This window comes from Giraffa tippelskirchi, chromosome 11 (assembly GCF_054371585.1).
Source record: "Giraffa tippelskirchi isolate mGirTip1 chromosome 11, T2T-mGirTip1v1.2.pri, whole genome shotgun sequence".
Taxonomy (NCBI): Eukaryota; Metazoa; Chordata; class Mammalia; order Artiodactyla; family Giraffidae; genus Giraffa; species Giraffa tippelskirchi.
Window position 1 is genome coordinate 6445444 of NC_137285.1, and position 21772 is coordinate 6467215.

Consider the following 21772-nt stretch of genomic DNA (forward strand, 5'->3'; position numbering starts at 1 on the left):
GGCAGCAAAGTGCCCACGGACTGGATACCCCGGCCAGCTGGTGCTGGAGCTAGGATTTTGTAAATCATCCTGACACAACATCAGATGACCAAAGGAATACATCCTGATGGCAGGAAGTTGGGAACATACATAAAACAGGAAAGGAAAACCACCCATAATCCACACCGCCCCCCCGCCCCCAGATTTTGATCTGTGGCCTGCTGGTCCTTGATCAGGGAATAAAACCAGAGTCCTGCTGGGCAGGTTCCTCTGTAAACTTTCTTCATCTTGTATCTGGGACACTTGCCCGTGAGCCCCCAGCACTGTGCAGCGACATCACTTTGAACGGCTGTATAATATTCCACTACAGACTCACCATATTCTGTTTAACATGTCCCATTTTGGGACACTTTGGTTACTGACTTGTGTTAAGCGTGGCTCCCATCCCTGTCCTGGGATGCATCTATGTGATTTGTGTCCTGTAAAGTCCTGTAGACACGAGGGTTGTGGCAGAGGCCAGGCACATGTTTGATCGGGTTGGGTTTCTTTGCCATAAACATCTCTGCAGCAAGTATTTTGCTGTAAAAGATGAAATAACTGGTTGATTGGCAGTTTTGGTTTCATTATACCGGGAAATGATAACATATCAGTTTCTGCAAATCCTCTTGAGCAGTCATCCCTCCCACCTGTCAAAACCAAAAGGGTACTGAGCTGTGGCTCATAGGAAAGAGGCAGCTGCTAATTCACAGCAGCCTTTGAGAGCATTAATGATGGGTCTTTAGCTAGTTTAGATAGAGTGGTTTGCTCCCTCCTGCCGTCTTTACCAGATTTATCACAGTATTGGACGCTGGGGGCCACATTCACAGCAGCGCTATTCACGGTAGCCAAGACGTGGAGGCAACTTGAGTGTCCATCAGTGGATGGATGAAACAGATGTGGCACATATACACAGTGGAATACTACTCAGCCATAAAAAGAATGAAATGATGCCCTTTGCAGCAACCCAGTTAGACCTAGAGATGGTCATAGTAAGTGAGGTAAGTCAGAGAAAGACAAACATTGTGTGATATCACTTGTATGTGGAATCCAAACCATGACACAGATGAACCTGGGAAACAGAAACAGACTCACAGACAGAAAATAACATGATCACCAAAGGGGAAACGGGAGGGGTAAATTAAGAGTTTGGGATTAGCAGAAACAAGCTACTGTATATAAAATAAGCAACAGGGACCTACCTACTGTATAGTGCAGGGAACTATATTCAATATCCTGTAATAAACCATAGTGAAAGAATAGGAAAAGGAATATATATAAGATATACGTATCAGTGAATCACTTTGCTGTACACCAGAAACTGACACAACATTGTAAATCAACTATACTTCATTAAAAAAAAAAAAAAGGCAAAAGAAGAATCAAGCTCCTCCTATCCCTTGAAAAAAGGGATGGTTACTTGATTCCTTATGTGTCTTGAACACGGTGAAAATTCTAACAGAATCTGGCTTAGATTAGCTCACCCAAGGACCTGTACAAACTGATACATTCTCATTTTCTCTTGTCATGTAACTGTCAGCATGTGATTTTATCTTTTATGGCAAGACAGCCTTGTGGGTGATTGTCGTGGGGCGAGACTGCTTGCGGCAGAGATGTTTATATGGTGAAAATACCTAGAACCTGGCTAGAGTTGAGACTTAAATCCGGGTCTGTGGCCTCCAGCTCCGTACCCCCGCCCCCAGTCAGTCCACGCTGTTTCCCTCCCCACTTTCCCTCACTCCGCATCCCAGCTCCTTTTGCTCCATCTTTTTAGACTGTTCTTCGTTCCCACGTTATCTCTTGGTTGGGATGGAAGCATCTAGAAATAGGTCCTCAATCCTTCCCCACCCTCCATCTTTAAGCCCCTGACCTATAATCAGTAAGACAATCATGATCGGATGAGGTGGTAACCCTGTTATCTGGGAGACCAAGAAAGCACGTGTAAGATGATGGCATTTTCATTCTAACAGCAGACTGAAGACAACCTACAGGTCCACCTTTCGGGGAATGGAAAAAGGAGGTATTGAGTGAGTGGAAAAAAAAAGCCTACAAAGCGGTGCTATATATAGCATGTAACTTCTGTTTTTAAATCTGCAAGCAAAACCATAGATTTTCTATGTATATATGTGTGGGGGAGAGAGAGAGTGCCTGCTAACACTGAGACCTTAAAATGTACCCGGTACTCTTTTATTATTAACCTATTTACTCCTCAGAACAGCCCAGCAAAGTAGGTACTATTAATGATTCCCCATTTTACAGGTGAGGACACTGAGGCTCAGAGAGGTTCAGTTACTCTGCCAAGGTCACACAGCTGGCACCCATCCCCAGGCAGTCTGGCCCCTTAGCCACTCTACTTTTAAAAGCACAGAAAACTGACTGAAAGAAGAGGTACACTCCAGAATGCTACAGTCAGGTCCCTGCAGGCACCTGATGGACCGGAGTGCTGACCACAGGGACTCTTCGCCTTACTGTTAGTGTTTTATAATTGCTTCTCAAAACAAAATCTTAGTCCATCTTAGTCATGTAAATAAAAAGTCATTTTTAAAAAGTCATAAGAGGTCAAGGAAGCAGAATCTGAGCACCACTGAAATGGTGTGCACTGCCTAGCACTTTTCTGCCAGCTTCCCACTCTGTGCTCTTAAACCCATTGCACAGAGCAGGTATGCTGAGGCCAGATGACTCACCCACCTTCTTACAGTTTAGGGGAGCCAAGTGGGTCCCAAGTACCAGGTCCCCCCCTCCCCCACTGCCACCTTCCCTGCTGCCGCAGCGCCACCTAGGTCTGCCCGTACCCCATCCAGCCCGCCCTCTCTCCCCAGGATTGAACGATCCACAGACCAGGTCATCAAGCCCGTGAACCTGGAAGCTCTCTCCAAGTGGACTGGCCACATCCCTAGGGATGTGTTGAGGGATATGGCCCAGATCGCCCCCATGCTGGCCCGGCTCGGCTACGACCCATATGCAAACCCGCCCAACTACGGCAACCCCGACCCCATTGTCATCAACAACACACACCGGGTGAGTGCACTGCCCCCCGGGGAGACGCGGCCGGGGCTGGGGGCTCCTGCTACCCGAGAAGACATCAGTCCCTTGATGCCTAAGCAGCTGGCTTGTGTCTGCGTATGGCTGATGGCATCCCCATTTTCGCTTGGGCCACCAGGAAGCTCAAAACCAGCGGGTGTTCTGCTCTCACACTCCGTAGCATCTCCTGGCGGGCCCGTCTGTGTCCTGATTTCATCCTGTTTCTCTGCCCCGCCTTGTCCTCTCCCCTCTGCTTCCCTGGCTGTCAGTTCATCTGTTTGCAAAGCCCTTCCAGTCTTTGTTGAGGTGGGGTGTGAATAAATCAAGGATGGGTTCCTTTATTGCCCCCGTAAGGTTTAATTTCTATTTATTTATTCATTTCTGGTTGTGCTGCGTGGCATATAGGATCTTAGTTTCCCAACCAGGGAAGAGAGAGAATTTACTCACACTGCAAGTTGGCAGCTCTGCCCTTGTCCTTCAAGTGTAAGCCCATCTATTGATCTCCTTACTTCTCCCCTTGACATTGGCTGATTCTGTAAACTTGTGGAAATACTCAGAGACCCAAGGTAGACACTCAGACTGCATGGAGAGAGTGGGTGTTGGCAACCTGGATACAGCTGATTATCACTATGTTATTATTTTTGGTTCTGTATTTATTATTCATTTTAACATTTACTATTTAACCGTAGTTATTATCCTTTACACTATACTTAGGTGTTTTAGATACTTTCCTGTATATATGCTGTATTTCATAATACAAAAGTCATTAACTGGATTAAGAAGAAGCCACTGCGGCTGGTGATGACCTTGAAATCCAGCCCCCAAGTGCTTCTCAGGAGAGAGAGGTGGCTGGGATGGGACGAGGGCCTCAGAGAAAGCTAGCCTCTCCTTTCTTGCATTCTTGGCCAGGGGCTCAGCAGTAGCTTCTCTGGAGTCTCTTTAAAAGGCAGAGGCCCCTGGCAAGTCCCAGACTATGGGTCAGAAGCTCCCCGAGTCAAACCTGACCTTGGGTGTTGTATAAAAAGATGTTGACGAGCAGTGATGGTTAAGATCAGCTCTTTGGAGCTCTGTTGTTTGTTTGTTTAAAATAGAGAAAGTTCTCTAGATCTTTTCCAAAGAGGTTTACCCCTCAAAGAAGAACTCTTGTTTTCTATGAACTTAGTTAATGACACAAGTGTTAGGAGAACCACAATTCACTGATTCACTTCACCGCATTCCTAACTGTGAATTTTTGTGACAGATACACTTGTGCTTCTGAGAATAAATATTTTGACCCGTCACATATGGAAGTAGAGAGTTGAGCGGGTCAGTTTCAAATACGATTTTTTTTTTTGTATTTCAAGTTTCCAGCTTACATATCCAATGGTGCAGATTTTGATGTAAGAATGGAATAGGTTAAGAAAAATGAAAAAAGCCAAAAGCTTGCTCTAGTTTTGTGACCTTGTACACTTTAAAAATATAATCAAGATGGCAAAAAACAAAAACATAAAGAGGTTTATTCCCTGAACATGTTGAACTTGTTAGTAGCTCAGTCATGTCTGACTCTTGGCGACCCCATGGCCTGTAACCCACCAGGCTCCTCTGTCTGTGGAATTCTCCAGGCAAGAATACTGGAGTGAGTAGCCATTCCTTTCTCCGGGGCATCTTCCCAACCCAGGGATTGAACCTGGGTCTCCTGCACTCCAGGCAGATTCTTCACCATCTGAGCCACCAGGGAAGCCCATTGCTCCTTGGGGTTCCATAAGTCTTGACCGGTGCCAAACACCTTGTTTAGTCTTTACAGTGGTTTTGCTGTGGCTGTGAAGATAAATCCCCTTGTTGAAAGCCATGTGTGTGCATGTGTACGTGTGTGTGGATGCTGAAGGCACAGAATGTTCCTGTCCTGGGTCCTGGCAGTACAGTCAGTTCTGAAAGGACCCCAGTGCTAATGAGACCATCTTTCACCTTACTGTCCATTACAGCCACTAGGCTTATGTGGCCATTGAAATGTGATGAATTCATATGGAAAGGTGCTGTGTAAGTGTGAAACTCACACTGGATTTGAGGTCCTCATCAGTTCAGTCCCTCAGTTGTGTCTGACTCTTTGCAACCCCATGGACCACGCACGCCAGGCCGCTGTCTCCGTCACTATCTCCCAGAGCTTGCTCAGACTCATGTCCGTTGAATCAGTGATGCCATCCAACCATCTCATCCTCCTGCCTTCAGTCTTTCCCAGCATCAGGTTATTTTCCAATGAGTCAGCTCTTCGCATCAGGCGGCCAGAGTATTGGAGCTTCAGCATCAGTCCTTCCGATGAATATTCAGGGTTGATTTCTTTTAGGATGGACTGGTTGGATCCCCTTGCTGTCCCAGGGATTCGCAAGAGTCTTCTCCAACATGACTGTTTCTTAAATAATTTTAATTCAAAACAGTGAATATGCCAGAGTGGTGCATTTGGGGGTGACCTGCCCTGAACGCCATCAATTACATGTTGAAGTATTTTTGGACGTATCAGGTTAAGTTAAAAAAAAAAACACTAGAGGGAATTCCCTGGCAGCCCAGTGGTTAGGACTTCACACTCTCACTGCTGAGGGTGTGACTTCAATTCCTGGTCAGGGAACTGTGATCCCACAAGCCCCACCCCCTGCCACCACCACCCCAAAAAAACCCCACTAGAATTAATTTCACTTTTTTAAAAAAAAAATTTACCTACTGTGGCTACTGAAATATTTAAAATTATAGGGTTGTTCACATTCTGTTCTATTTTACAGCGCTGGTCTATCCAGGGCTTTGTATTTCCAGAGAACAGTGGGAAGGCCTAGAACTTTCTGGTTCCCACCGCAGGGCCTTTGCCCCGCTGTGCCCTCCGTCTGAAAGCTTCTCCTTCAGAGCTTAGCCTGGCAGGGTTTCCTTGGAACACGGGGCTCAGCTCAGAGGCTGTGTGTCCCAAGGGGCCCTGTTGGACCACTCACTCAGAAGAAGCCCCTGGGCGGTCCGAGTCACACCTCTTACTTTCCATGTTGTACTTCCCGTGGTTTGGTCTGCTCTTGTTTCCTTGTGTTTTGTTGTTACTTGTGGATTCTCTGGCCCTCCCTACTCCAGAATGGAAGCTGCAGGAGAATGGGAATTTTAATTTGTCTTGTTAATGTTGTAAAACCCCTGCACACCCCCACCCCCAACCCCAGAGCTTAGAATAATGTCCGGAACATTGTTAATAAATGTTTAGGAGGAGTTTATTAATAAATGTTTGTTGGATGGATGCATAGATAGATGAGCAGATGAATAAGTGGATGGGTGCATTTGGTGGATAGATGGTTGGATGGGTGGGTAGATGGGTAGGTGGATGGGTAGATGGGTAGGTGGGTGGGTGGGTAGGTGGATGGATGAATGGATGGATGGAAAAATGGTTAGTCGGGAGGGTGGGTGTGTAGGTGGGTGGGTGTGGAAGTGATGGGCTAAATTTTATTTTTTGATCATTTCTAAAAATAGTGATTTTTTTTTTCTTTCCTAGGTCTTGAAAGGGGACTATAAAACACCAGCCAATCTGAAAGGCTATTTTCAGGTCAGAAACCCCAGGGGGAATTCTGTAGTACCAACCGTTTGCTCTGTGCCCTCAAACACTTCCCTGCTCTAGTACGACCGATGGTTTGCCCATCAGAAAACTGGGTGGGGGTGGGAGTCTGCTCAGGGGCTCTTGAGTGTCTGATCCACTCCAGGCCGCGTCTCAGCAGCCCTTCTACCTGAGCCGCATCCTTCCCCTTGGCCCCCTGGCTTGAATGCAGTTAAAGGGACTTGGTGGGGACTGTCTGTCAAATTTTATGCCTCCAGTCTTAACTTCAGCTTCATTTTAAGTGGCCATTCCCAAACACAGCCACAACCCAGAGCAAAAATTTCATCAGTCTACCCAAAAACGAGGGTCCCGTGATGCAGGTGTGTGTGCAGATGTAGACGTAATACAGTCCTGAGTCCCCACACTCGTCCCCCACGCCTGGCCTTCTCTGCATCCTGCGTGTGTCCGTGGGAGTCTGTCCCTGGATCTTGTCAGATGAAAACCACTCCCGGGACTGACGTTAAGCTATTTTCCTTTTGGTGCTCAGGTGTTCCTTTAAAAAAAAAAATTTTTTTTTTTCAATTAATTGATTCTTGTCCGTGCCAACACATGTGAGATCTTAGTTCCCAGATGTAACCTGAGCCCTCTGCAGTGAGAGTGCGGAATGTTAACCACGGGAATGCCAGGGAAGTCCCGAAAGTGCTTCTTTTTAAATGAATTGTCCTGATACTAAAATCAGTAGTTTCAGTTTGTGTGTGTGTGTGTGCATGTTGGCCAGTAAAAGGTGAACCACCCTGTATCAATTTCCACTTTAGTTATCAAACTCACACATTCTCACTGCCTGAGGCTCCGCATATGTTGACCCTCTGGCGTTCAGTCCAATGCTCCCTGCATGGGAACCAGAAAGCCATCTCATGCCACTGTCAAAAAAAATGTTGCCAGAATTAGTCAGCACTAATTTGTTACTTGTTTTAACTCAAAGAAGATGTAACAAGAACAACAAACAGAAGTGGGCTGGGGGGATTAAGCAGGATCTAAACTCTTCATTTTTACATGTAGTGTTTTGTTTGTTTTTTTTGGCCCACCTGGATATTCATTTTTGTATTCCTTGCAGTTACATGGTATGAGCTGCTTTGGTTTGCTTTCTTAGTGTTTTTCCATCCTGGGGGTTTCACTGTGGCCATTTTGGGTGACTCCATAGTTTCCTCTGGAATGCATTCTCTGCCACCAATTACTTAACTGTTGCCCTAAGATGGTTTGCAATTTTTGCAATATTTTGAATGGTGTCGTGTACCTGTCCTCCTGGTTTTGCCTCTCTTCTGTGGGGTGAGGGGGAGAGGGCTCTATGGACTTGTTCCCTTAGAATACATTTTTAGGGAGTGGAATAGGTGGACCATTTTTAAAGTCCTTATTGAATTTTGTTACAATACTGCTTCTCTTTTAGGGTTTGGTTTTTTTGGCCGCAAGGCATTTGATCTTAGCTCCTCAACCAGTGATGAAACCATTGGAAGGCGAAGTCTTAACCACTGGACGGACTGCCAGGGAAGTCCCTGGGAGGGTCCTTTTTAAGCCTCTTGAACTACAAGGCTAAAATTGTCTTACGAAGGAGTTGAACCAGTTTACACTCTCTTGCATTGTGTGGGACTGTTTTTTTTTGCTCTATTAGGACCAAAAATGAAGGGATGGCGTATGCTTTGTCATCGTGAGCAGTCCCGCCCTCAGGAGAGCTACCCCATGAGTTGTATCAAATTCCTACTTCCCACCCTCTTCTCCTCCACTGTCCCCGCCCCCCATACACACATGACCTCATGCAGGAGACTGTAAAACTTGGAAACAGTCTTAGGCAACAGTTGAGTAATGGTGGTATGTACATTATACAGAATACTAGGATACTATGTAGCCATCCAAAATGTCCTTGTGCAATGAAAAAAATGGGAAAATAGGAAGCCAGCAAAACAGCAGCTCACACATCAGAATTGCAGCGCATGCAAAAAATGAGTACTCACTTCCTAAACTCCACACACCCTCTCCTTCCCAGGGCTTTGCTGTTCCCTCTGCTGGGAATGCTTTGCTTCCCACATCCGTGCATGGCTGGCCTTGTTTCATCATCTAGATCTTTGCTCATGGGGTGATTTCCAACACCAACAACCTGACTGTCCAGACACCAGCTGGCTGTTGTACAACTCAGTTCAGTTCTGACACTGATTTCCAGACATAGCCTCTAACCTCCCCCCCCAGGTTAAGGACCCCAGTCCCACAAGAGTGCCCCCTCTTCAGATGCCCAGACTACCCACCTTCTGTCACTTGTTCACCAGCCCTGAAGCTCTCTGAGCCTCATCCTTTAGGGATTTTTCTGGAGGTTTCATTAAGTAGTAGGCATGTGGGCTCCCCAGGTGGCGCAGTGGTAAGGAATCCACCTGCCAGTGCAGGGGACACAGGAGACATGGGTTCGATCCCTGGGTTGGGAAGATTCCCCTGGAGGAGGGAATGGCAACCCACTCCAGTATTCTTGCCTGAAAAATTCCGTGGACAGAGGAGCCTGGCAGGCCACAGTCTATGAGGTTGCCAAGACACGACTGAGCACGCACGCATTAAGTAGGCATGGTTGAGTAAATTGTTGACCATTTGTTATTCGTTGCTCTCCAGAGGTTTGGGTAGGGGTGGAGGGCACTGAAATTTCCAACCCCTGAATCATGGGCGACCAAGCCCCCATTCTGAAGCTCGGGGGCCCCAGCCACCCAGTCATCTCATTTGCAGACAAAAGACGCTTTTTATCCCTAGGGAGATTGCAAGGGTTCTAGGAGCTTGGTGCCTGGACCAGGGTAAAGATCAGATGTAGGTTTCTTATTATGTACATGCATGCTCAGTCACTTTAGTTGTGTCCCTCTGCCTGCCTACCAGGCTCCTCTGTCCATGGGATTCTCCAGGCAAGAACACTGCAGTGGATTGCAGTGCTCTCCTCCAGGGGATCTTCCCCACCCAGGGATGGAACCCCTGTCCCTTACGCCTACTTGCATTGGCAGGCATGTTCTTTCCCACTAGCACCGCCTGAGAAGCCCAGGTCTTTCATTACACCACGCCTTAAACGTCATCCCTCTGCAGGGGCCTCTGTGAACCACTTTGTTTGAAGGCACCCCAGCACCTGTCACTCATATCAGCCCACTGTGTTGCCTGGACTTAGTAATACCTTACAGACGCGCTTGCTGAGCAGGCAGGCTCTCCCCACTAGAATGTGAGGCACGGGAATAGGAGGGGGTCTGTCATGTCACGTTCTTCGATGCTGGGGAAGATTGAAGGCAGGAGGAGAAGGGGATGACAGAAGACGAGATGGTTGGATGGCATCAGCAACTCGATGGACATGAATTTGAGCAACCTCCTGGAGACGGTGAAGGACAGCGAAGCCTGGCGTGCTGCAGTCCGTGGGGTCGCAAAGAGTTGGACACAACTGAGCGACTGAACAAGTCATGTTCAAAGTAGCTCAGTGAGGGAGTGTGTTCGCAACTCAGTGGCGCTGAGGGCTGAACCTCGGGGCAGCGAGACCCTGGCACCCCCACCTGGCCGTGACCCCTCCTCTGTGTGTTGTCTTTCTGCAGGTGAACCCGAACAGCACCTCCTCCCACCTAGGAAGTTCATGATTTCCAGGTAGGCCTGTGGACTTCCTTGGGGACTCCCACGGCTTCTGAGACCAGGAGCCACTTTTCTGAAAAGCTTGTTCCTTCCTGAGCCTGCCTGGGTTGGGGAGGCTACCAAGATGGACTAACCCAGCCCCTCTAGCTTTCCATGGTGATGGCTTCGGGAGCTATTTATCAAGGCTTGGCCTCCTAGCTCTGGATCTGGATGGGGCAGGGATCAATGGTGAACCAACAAGAAACAGGTTCCTCTGTCGTTGGGCAGGGGGGTACGGAGGACCAGTGTGATGGTGGGACTCTAGGCGGATTTGCACAGGCTGTTGTTTGGCAGCCTGGCTTCTATAAACAGCATCAGGTTGGCCCAAAGCAATTAGCGTTCTAATAATAGGCACAGGCAGCTTTGGTCTAAGAACAGCCCCATTGCACTGGCCCAAGTGGTCTTCTGCCATTACTCCTCAGCATCCCTGGGAGGCAGGTCTCCGATTTTACAGAGGAGAAAAGCCAAAGCCCAGAGAAGGGCTTGGACTTGCTCAAGGTCACACAGCCACCAAAAGTCATCTCCCCCAGAGTTTGCTTTTAACAGATGATTTTAAGTGCATTTGTATCCATCCGTGTTTTGCCAGGGGGGCAGGAAAACAGGTTCTGACCTTGGGAAGTCAAATATTTCAGAACTGACTCCAGGTTGGACTCCTGCTGGCCTCTGTTTTCCCTAGCTGGAGAATGGGGATTCGCCCGTGTTCCACTCCCAAGGGTGGTTGTGAGTTGAAAAAGTGAACTGGCCAGGTGGGAGTGCTAGGCCCTGGCCACGGACATGGGCCCCGGAGCTAAGGCTGAATTCGCTTCCTTATACTGCTCAGCTTCTCTGATCAGACTCAAGGAAACCTGGGGGTCTCAGGGAGGCCAGGACCAACTTGCCTGGGTATTTATTCTGCTGCTGCTTTTAAACCGTAAAAGAGCTTCTAGCCTCAAGCCTGTTTTTAGTCTCCTTACCTTCTTTTTAAATAATCAGCATATTTTTTTGTTTTTCTCGAAATCCCCTTTGCACTAGCCCCCAAGGCTGGAGAGACACTTAAGTCACTGTTGTTACCAGGGTTCCCATCTTGAGTTGTGCTAAAATCCAGGACTTCCGCTTCGTTCCTAAGAAGCCTCGCGTTGAAAGCAGCCTTTTCCGTGTTTCTCCCCAACGTGATTCCCCTCACTCTCTTTCTGCGGGTTCCTTAGTAGAATTCTGAACCTTTGATGAAAGCCAGATCTGTTCCCCACTTTACTGTTCAGACGAGGTACCAGAGACAGGGTGCTTTAGCTAATTCCTGGGAGGGCATTGCCCTTGAACACACACTTCCTCCCTGGCCTCCAGAAATTCACTGGCACTTTTCATCACTGCCATTTGCTCCTCATTAAGTCAGGAAAGTGTATCTTCGAGGTCAAGAGGCAGCAGGCTGAGCTGTGGGTAAGAACCCAGGAGACATTTTTAAATGTAGATTCTCTCCGGCCATCTGGGATGCTATAGGAAAATCCCACAGGCTTATGTGAGTACATGCAGACCATCCATCCAACCGTCACACGTATAAATATACAAGAGCTATTTCGGAATCGTGACTCTGGGGCCTAACGCCCGTTTTTTTTTCCCCCTTTCAGATCTCGGCGCGTGGCTTTGTTTGCCAGAAGAGGAGAAACTTTGCATTCGAGTGGAAATCGGACCTCTAATCCAAGCATATTGCTTGCTATTAACCGCCAAAACAGGACTGCTCACGAGGAACGTCTTTGCATATATGTTTGCAAAAGCTGAGTCATTGGAAACTTAACCTTGAGATACTCTTGTCTTAGGACAGTCTGGGGTAGAGAGCCAAGAGTGTGAAAGTAGTCCGGCTTTTGAAACTTAGGTTATTTTATATTTTTCCCCTCGAGAACTTTTTTTGTTTTTTAAGAAATGGATTTGCCGGCATCCTCAATTTGCAGGACTGCCGTGGTGGCTTTGTGTATGGTCAGGGCCCACCGCCTGTGTCTCTCCTTGTTGACCCTTACTTTTGAAGTCAAAGAATCTATTTAAGAATTTTAATATATGAGGCTTTCTTTTATTCTTCCTTGGTTCTACTCAGTTTCACAGAGGAAAAAAAAATTATATATATATTATATGAATAAACTGAACAGGGACTCACTTGTCTGTGCCGTACTTTACAGAGAGCTTCCCTGGTGGCTCAGGTGGTAAAGAATCCGCCTGCCAATGCAGGGGACCCATGTTCCATCCCTGGCTTGGGACGATCCCCTGGAGAAGGGAATGGCAACCCCCTCCAGTACTCTTGCCTGGGAAATCCCGTGGACAGAGGAGCCTGGGAGGCTACTGTCCATGGGGTCGCAAAGAGTTGGACACGACTGAGCGACTTTAACACTTACTTTACAGAGTGAATAGATTTTTCCCCCCTCTGGGTTGAGTTTTGTCAGGTGGATTGTTGAAGAGCAAAAGCTGGAGAATAGGTCCACGCAAGGGCACAGCTGAACTCCCGTGTCGAGGATCCCCAGGGCCACCCTAGGGTTCCACAGTTGGTTAGAAGGACTCATGAAATTCAGCAAAACTGGTGGACTCACAGTTAATGGTTTATTACAGTGAAAGGATGTGGATTAAAATCAGCAAGGGAGGGACTTCCCTGGTGGTCCAGTGGTTAGGAATCCGCCTTGCGATACAGGGAAGGCGGGTTGGATCCATGGGAACTTGAGGACCTAAGATCCTACGTATTTCAGAGCAGCTACTGAGCCTGCGCACTCTGGAGCCCGGCACTGCAATGAAAGATCCTGCACGCTGCGATGAAGGCCTGACACAGCCAAATATTCAAAGCTAGAATCAGCAAAGAGGGAAAAGGTGCAGAGGTCAGAGTCCAGGAGAGCCCTCAGATACCCTCTCCTAGTGGCGTCTTAACGAACGTGCTCACTTCTCCGCCAAGGATGTGTGATGATGTGTGTGAAGTGTTGCCAGCCAGGAAGGCTCACCTGAACCTTGGTGGCCAGCATTTTTTTTTTTACTGGGTGTCAGTCATGAAGGTACGGGGGAACTGACCTTAGTTACTCTTGTCTCCAGCCCTTCCAGAGGCCAAATGATAACAGCATGACCCAAGACTCTCCCCCCAAAATCACAGGATTAACATAGACTCTCTGGCCTGCTGTGGGCCGGGGTCCTAGGTATCTCAAGACATTCCTTTTAGTAAAGGACATTGCAGGAGGTGAGCTCCTAGGCACTGGTCCCCTCCTTTCTTTGTCATCTGCAGCGTTTGAACTCTCCCCAAATCTGCTGAGTTGGTCCTTGGCTCGACAGTCCCCCCAAATGCTTAGGGATCAACCAGGCTCAGAACAGTTTCTTATCCTTAAGGGTTAAATGTTTTACCCAGACCCCCTTGCCTTCATTCTTATGACGGTAGTGTGGCTTCGGGAAGGCGGTGACTCACGGTGGCGTGGGGTATGGCTTCCTGGAGTCAGGCCAGAGCAGCAGCTATGTGGCTTGCACCCCTGTTTCTTCATCTGTAAAAGGGGGAAGTTAGAACTTCCTGGGTTTATTGGAAGGGGCTGGTGGGTGAGGTGGGTGTGATGCCTGGTGAGTGATGAGCTCACAGAGGGAAGCAGCTCGTGTCTTCCTGGTACCTTGAGACGGCAGTGGATGGGCTGCTGACGGAGTTGTGGACACAGGAAGCTCATGACCCTCGAGGGGCGTGATCTCAGCTACTTTTTGCTCATCTCAGCTGGTCTGGATCTTCCGTTCTGGCAAGCTCAGGCCACGATACATGTTCTTTTGTGACAAAAACTGAAAATAAGACTAAGCCGTGTGCCGCTGTGGAGCGTCAGCGTCCTGGAAGGCATCCAGGCTCGCTCATGGTTCCACCCATCCATGGCTGTGCGACTAACCGGCCCCCAGCTTCGTGACTTAAAACCATGCCTTGTGCAACCTCTCAGTTCTGGGAGTCAACTAGAGCGACCCCAGTGGTCCTCGTAGTCAGGTGGAGGCTGGGACTTGTCACCCTAGTCAGATTGTCCACGGTATGCTCCTGCATTTGAGTGTCTGGTGCCTGGGTTCAGGTGTTGGGATCACCTGCAGACGTCACTATCAGGTACCCTCTCCACGCGCCAGCCCGGGCTTTCTCGGCATGGCGGTCTCAGGATAGCCAGACTTCTTACAGGACAGCTGCCTCCACGTCCTACCTCCGCCCGCAGATGCCACACAGTTAAGGGACATACCTGGAGCTGGCGCAGTGTTACTCCCCTTCATCTCACCTGTATCGCCTTCTGAGAATGCTTGCTATACAGTGATGCCCCAGGCCTGCAGAACCTCGTCTCAGCTATCTAAGGACAGTGTTCACAGATTCTTGAAAGATAAGTAGGGGAGAAACCATCTGTAAGAAACACTCAAAAGGAAACCACATTTGCTAGTCTCAGCTCATCTGGGTCTTCGGTTCTGCCAAGCTCAGGACATGATATATATTTTTGTGACAGAACTCAAATTAAGACTCAGCCATGTGCCACTGTAGAATGTCAGTGTCCCAGAAAAAGTACTTGTGCTAGACTTTAAATATATCATCTTTGAAATGCCACTTACAGATTGTTTCTATGGTACCAACCTATTTAAAGTTGTAACTCAGGATTTTTCCCCCCCAGATCTTTTGAAGGCAATATGGAAACAGTGCTCTGTGGTGTGAGCAGCCTAAGGGGTGATTAGGAATGTGGACTCCTGTGGAAATATTACAGAAACCACCTTGGAAGGTTGAGGAATCGAAGAGATGACATATGCAGAGCTTTTTTTCTTTGTGACCCTGAACAGATAGGAGTCACTCTATACATTATTAGCTCAAGTAAATGGACAGAATTGATGTGGGATGAGGCAGGCTCCGTGAGGCAGAGGAAGCACCCATCCAGCACCGCCCTTAAACTCCCTGTGTGACCCCGCTACCTCCCCTGCGGCGTGGCCTCCTCTGTCGCCTCTTCTGTAAAAAGGGAAGAAATGGACCAATGAGTGTCCGAGAGCCTGGCCAGGCTTTTGCGGAACCTTGTTGCCTGGCAACCCCTCCTGGGAAGGCTACATGTCTGAGCACCTCATTGGGAATCTAGACACGGGCCTGGATGCCCCTGGGTCCCAAATGAAGGGTTTATCTGGGGAATTCTGGGAGACCAGGCTGGGTCTGAGATCCTGAAACTAAACCTCTGGCCACCTCCCTCCTGGCTTTTCCAGAGGCTGTGCATTTGAGTCCAAAAATCTGGAAAAACCACTCGTCCTTGAGGCTCGAGACCATCCATGCAGAGATACGAGATTGTCTTCTAAATCAAAGTAGATCTGACTGAGCCAGGAGCTTTTTACATGCATTAATTAGCTCTCTCTCCCACTTTTTATTTTGGCCCTGGGAACTGCCTTTCAGAGCAGTACTAGCTTTATCCTTATTTTAGAGATGGGAGGGACTTCCCTGGTTGTCCAGTGATTAAGATTTTGTGCGTCCGCCGCAGGGGATGCGGGTTGGATCCTTGGTCAAGGAACTAAGATCCCACTTGCTATCCAGCCAAACAAAAATAATATGCCAATAGAGATGGGAAACTGAGGTGTAGAGAAGTGAAACAACCTGCCCAGGTCTAAGAAGAAACTAAGTGGATATTATTTGGGTCCTTGGAAGTTTTACCCAGAACCTTCACTTTAAAAAAATTCTAAGTGCACTGTTGTGGTGGCGTTCAGTCACTCAGTCATGTCCGACTCTTTGCGACCCCAAGGACTGCAGCGCGCCAGGCTTCCCTGTCCTTCACCGTCTCTCAGATTTTGCTCAGACTCATGTCCATTGAGTCGATGATGCCATCCAACCATCTCGTCCTCTGTCCCCTTCTCCTGCCCTCCATCTTTCCCAGCATCAAGGTCTTTTCCTTTGAGTTGGCTCTTCCCATCAGGTTGCCAAAATATTGGAGCTTCAGCAGCAGTCCTTCCAATGAATATTCAGGGAGAAAACATTTTTTTTCTTTTAATCATTTGAGAATAAGTTGCCTACGTGATGTCCTATCACTCCCTAAATACTCTAGTATTTCCAAATAACAAAGACATTCTCCACTGTAACCACAGGACAGTCATCAAAAGCAAGAAATGAACATGGACACATCCCCACTGTGGAACCCTCAGACCCCACTGAGGTTTTGACAGCTGCCCCAATAACTTGCTTTATGGCAAAAAAAGATCCAGTTCAGACTCATCTGTTGCCTTTAGTTGGCATGTCTCTTCAGTCTCCTTTGGTCTGGAACAGTTCTAGGGTTTTTCTTCACCTTTTACTGCCTTGGCACTTTTAGAGGTTGCAGATCAGTTATTTTAAAATTTTATTTATTTTTGACTGTGCTGGGTCTTTGCTTTGAGGGCTTTTCTCATATTGTGGAGAGCAGGGGCTACTCTAACTGAGGTGTGCTGGCTTCTCATTTCCATGGCTTCTCTTGTCCTGGAGCACAGGCTCTGGGGCTCATGGGCTTAAGTAGTTGCGGCTCCCAGGCTCCAGAGCACAGGCTGAGCAGTTGTGATGCCAAGTGCTTAATTGCTCCACTACATGTGGGACCTTCCCGGATCAGGACCAGGGATTGAGCCAGTGTCTCCTGCATTGGCAGGCGGATGCTTTACCACTGGACCACCAGGGAAGCCCCAGACCAGTTGTTTTATACAAATCCCCCTACTGGGGCTTGTCTTATGTATCCTTATGGATCCATTCAAGTTATGCAGCTTGGCAGAAATCACAGGATTGATGCTTCGATCTTCTCAGGACATCCTATTGAAGATTTTCATTCTAGGGGACACACACTTGATCAGAGCCTATATTCTCAATGACCCCACATCCATCCACAAAGTTGCCTCCTCCAGAAGCCACGTGGTAGGGGCCATTTGTTGAAGTAAACCCACTAGCATCAATCCCTCGAGATCAAAGTAACTACAGATCCATAAAGTCTGCTGTAAAGCTACAGACATGGCTACAGAGCAGCCAGGCTTATTTTTATTTTTGACTTTGACCTATAAACAGAAGCAAGCACATTTTCAGACCCAGGCTCAGAATGGTTTATCTTGTCTCCATGTTTCCCTCCCTCTGCTCCCTCTGGCCTTCTCCTCTACTAAAACCTCACTTTCTAGATCCTCTCCTGAGTACTATGTAGTATCTATCTGTCAGGCACATGGACAAGACATGTCATTGGGGGTACAGAGACACAGTCCCCTTTCCCAAGTAACTGGCTTCCTGTAGGTTCTCGTCTAATTCAGGACCATGGGAATTTAGACCCAAATGTTTTGACTCCAAGTCCATTGTTCTGTGTATACATTAACAATGCCTCTTGGGTCTTTACTAGAGAAGGGAATGGCAAACCACTTCAGTATTCTTGCCTTGAGAACACCATAAACAGTATGAAATGGCAAAAAGATAGGACACTGAAAGATGAACTCTCCAGGTTGGTAGGTGCCTAATATGTTACTGGAGATCAGTGGAGAAATAACTCCAGAAAGAATGAAGAGACAGAGCCAAAGCAAAAACAACACCCAGTTGTGGATGTGACTGGTGATGGAAGTAAAGTCCGATGCTGTAAAGAGTAATATTGCATAGGAACTTGGAATGTTAGGTTCATGAATCAAGGCAAATTGGAAGTGGTCAAACAGGAGATGGCAAGAGTGAACATCGACATTTGAGGAATCAGTGAGCTAAGATGGATGGGAATGGGTGAATTTAACTCAAATGACCATTATATCTACTACTGTGGGCAGGAATCCCTTAGAAGAAATAGAGTAGCCGTCATAGTCAACAGAAGAGTCCAAAATGCAGTACTTGGATGCAACCTCAAAAACGACAGAATGATCTCTGTCCATTTCCAGGGCAAACTATTCAATATCACAGTAATCGAAGTCTATGCCCCGACCAGTAATGTTGAAAAATCTGAAGTTGAACGGTTCTATGAAGACCTACAAGACCTTCTAGAACTAACACCCAAAAAAGATGTCCTTTTCATTATAGGGGACTGGAATGCAAAAGTAGGAAGTCAAGAAACACCTGGAGTAAAAGGCAATTTTGGCCTTGGAGTACAGAATGAAGCAGGGCAGAGGCTAATAGAGTTTTGCCAAGAGAACACACTGGTCATAGCAAACACCGTCTTCCAACAACACAAGAGAAGATTCTGTGCATGGACATCACCAGATGGTCAATACCGAAATCAGATTGATTATATTCTTTGCATCCAAAGATGGAGAAGCTCTATACAATCAGCAAAAACAAGACCGGAAGCTGACTGTGGCTCAGATCATGAACTCCTTATTGCCAAATTCAGACTTAAATCGAAGAAAGCAGGGAAAACCATTAGACCATTGAGGTATGATATAAATCAAATCCCTTACAATTATACAGTGGAAGTGACAAATAGATTCAAGGGATCAAATCTGATAGAGTGCCTGAAGAATTATGGATGAAGGTTTGTGACATTCTACAGGAGGGAGTGATCAAGGCCACCCCCAAGAAAAAGAAATGCAAAAAGGCAAAATGGTTGTCTGAGACGGCCTTACAAACAGCTATTGAAAGAAGAGAAGCGAAAGGCAAAGGAGAAAAGGAAAGGTATACCCATTTGAATGCAGAGTTCCAAAGAATAACAAGGAGATAAGAATGCCCTCCTCAGTGATCAATGCAAAGGAATAGAGGAAAACAATAGAATGGGAAAGATTAGATATCTCTTCAAGAAAATGAGAGTTACCAAGGGAAATTTTCATGCACAGATGAGCACAATAAAGGACAGAAATGGTGTGGACCTAATGGAAGCAGAAGATATTAAGAAGAAGTGGCAAGAATACACAGAAGAACTATACAAAAAAGATCTTAATGACCCAGATTAACATGATGGTGTGATCACTCACCTAGAGCCAGACATTCTGGAATGTGAAGTCAAGTGGGCCTTAGGAAGCATTACGACGAACAAATCTAGCGGAGGTGATGGAATTCCAGTTGAGTTATTTCAAATGCTAAAAGATGATGCTGTTAAAGAGCTGCACTCAATATGCCAACAAATTTGGAAAACTCAGCAGGGACCACGGGACTGGAAAACGTCAGTTTTCATTCCAATCCAAAAGCAAGGCAATGCCAAAGAATGTTCAAACTACCACACAATTGCACTCATCTCACAAGCCAGCAAAGTAATGCTCAAAATTGTCCAAGCCAGGCTTCAACAATACGTGAGCAGTGAACTTCCAGATGTTCAAGCTGGGTTTAGAAAAGGCAGAGGAACCAGAGATCAAATGGCCAACAGCTGTTGAATCATTGAAAAAGCAAGAGAGTTCCAGAAAAACATCTGCTTTATTGACTGTGCCAAAACCTTTGACTGTGTGGGTCACAACAAACTGGAAAATTCTTCAAGAGATAGGAATACCAGACCATCTGACTTGCCTCCTGAGAAATCTATATGCAGGTCAAGAAGAAACAGTTAGAACTAGACAGAGAACAAGAGACTGGTTTCAAATCGGGAAAGGAGTACGTCAAAGCTGTATATTGTCACCCTGCTTATTTAACTTATATGCAGAGTGCATCATGAGAAGTGCTGGGCTGGATGAAGCACAAGCTGGAATCAAGATTGCTGGGAGAAATATCAATAACCTCAAATATGCAGATGACACCACCCTTATGGCAGAAAGCGAAGAACTAAAGAGCCTCTTGATGAAAGTGGAAGAAGAGAGTGAAAAAGTTGGCTTAAAACTCAGCATTCAGAAAACTAAGATCATGGCATCCGGTCCCATCACTTCATGGCAAGTAGATGGAGAAACAGTGGAAACAGTGACAGACTTTATACTTTTTTGGGCTCCAAAATCACTGCTGATGGTGATTGCAGCCATGAAATTAAAAGATGCTTGCTCCTTGGAAGAAAAGTTATGACCAACCTAGACAGCATATTAAAAAGCAGAGAGATTATTTTGCCAACAAAGGCCCATCTAGTCAAAGCTATGGTTTTTCCAGTAGTCATGTATGGATGTGAGAGTTGGATGGTGAAGAAAGCTGAGCGCCGAAGAATTAACTCTTTTGAACTGTGGTGCTGGAGAAGACGGAGAAGACAATGGCACCCCACTCCAGTACTCTTGCCTGGAAAATCCCATGGACGGAGGAGCCTGGTAGGCTACAGTCCATGGGGTCGCTAAGAGTCGGACATGACTGAGCGACTTCGCTTTCATTTTTCCCTTTCATGCACTGGAGAAGGAAATGGCAACCCACTCCAGTGTTCTTGCCTGGAGAATCCCAGGGACGGCGGAGCCTGGTGGGCTGCCGTCTATGGGGTCGCACAGAGTCAGACACGACTGAAGCGACTTAGCAGCAGCAGCAGCAGCTGGAGAAGACTCTTGAGAGTCCCTTGGACTGCAAGGAGATCCAACCAGTCCATCCTAAAGGAAATCAGTCCTGAATATTCATTGGACGGTCTGATGCCTAAGCTGAAACTCCAATACTTTGGCCACTTGATGCAAAGAACTGACTCATTTGAAAAGACCCTGATGCTGGGAAAGATTGAAAGCGGGAGGAGAAGGGGATGACAGAGGATGAGATGGTTGGATGGCATCACCGACTCAATGGACGTGTGTTTGAGTAAACTCCAGGAGTTGGTGATGGATAGGGAGGCCTGACGTGCTGCAGTCCGTGGGGTCGCAAAGAGTTGGACGCTACTGAGCGACTGAACTGAACTTAGGTCTTTTCATCATACAGATAGAGTGAGAGAAAATAAAAAGTAAAATTAGCAGCTAACACTCCGTAAACATCTCTTACATACCAGGTGCACTTTTAATTGCTTACCTATTTTATTGCAACCATTTTGCTTCAAGAAAGGTAATCAATGCCTTGCCTGGGTTCACAGTTGTTAAGTGGTGGAGCTGAGATTGGAAATCTAGAGCTTGTGTGCTGACGCGGAGTCCAGAGCTGGTGAGGGGTTCTCTAGGAGTGTCCCTGCTTGTCAGTTCGTTTGATTCCCGGAGCCTAGCACATTGTAGGCATTCAGTACATTTTTATTAGATCATTGAATGTATTTATTTACTAACCTGTTGGAAAGGAAGAGAATGCAGAGATTGCCTGGCAGAATACTTGGGAGTTCTCGAGTTTGCCCATTTAATCCTTCACTTAATCAAACTCCTGTATAAGGCAACCGCTCTGGGCCCATGACGGTGCTTATACTGAGAGACTCGAAGATCCAGGAGATAGTCTTGACCTTCATTATTCCTATTTGAATGTCATGTCCCGTCCCCACCCCACCACAAATGTCTCACGCACAACTCTCCCAGGAGCTAGTCTTATATCCCCATTTTGCAGATTTAGAATCTCAGGCTGACAAAGGAGTCTCCCTCGGCCAGGGTGGCTCGACGACGTCCGTACCAGTCGTCAGAGGCGGGCGTCACCACGAAGTGGGCGCGACAAAAAAACAACAATATAAAAACAGCCCTCAGCCTTTCTCGGCCGCGAAAACCTTCACCGTATCAATAGCGCAAATAGTCTAAATCCAAAGCCTCCCTAGCGTCCCACTGCTGCCATGGCAACGAGCGCGTAATATCCGCTGACGTGATGTCATTTCCGACGCGCCACTTCCGAGTTCCGGC

General features: G+C 47.1%; 1 protein-coding gene and 1 long non-coding RNA gene across 5 annotated transcripts in view; one reads left to right on the forward strand and one right to left on the reverse strand.

Annotated features, from left to right (window-relative positions):
* TPST2 (tyrosylprotein sulfotransferase 2) overlaps window positions 1-12352 on the forward strand; it is a 52355-nt gene extending 40003 nt beyond the window's left edge. For all 3 annotated transcript variants that reach the window (XM_081542913.1, XM_081542912.1, XM_081542914.1), the window contains exons 4-7: window positions 2835-3033; window positions 6527-6577; window positions 10159-10207; window positions 11833-12352. In XM_081542913.1, the coding sequence (XP_081399039.1) occupies window positions 2835-3033; window positions 6527-6577; window positions 10159-10200 (292 nt within the window). In that variant the 3' untranslated portion in view covers window positions 10201-10207; window positions 11833-12352. The remainder of the gene's footprint in view (window positions 1-2834; window positions 3034-6526; window positions 6578-10158; window positions 10208-11832) is intronic.
* On the reverse strand, window positions 86-21728 carry LOC145526671 (uncharacterized). 2 transcript variants are annotated; one of them, XR_014069064.1, is made up of 4 exons: window positions 21221-21728; window positions 7394-7485; window positions 6028-6125; window positions 86-558 (listed from the first exon to the last, which is right to left on the reverse strand). It is a non-coding gene; the product is annotated as an uncharacterized LOC145526671 (long non-coding RNA). The 2 variants fall into 2 exon arrangements; XR_014069063.1 differs by lacking the exons at window positions 86-558; window positions 6028-6125; window positions 7394-7485 and adding exons at window positions 12769-13027; window positions 13585-13704; window positions 13825-14542 and having other exon boundaries at window positions 21221-21696.
* Between the last annotated feature and the right edge of the window lie 44 nt (window positions 21729-21772).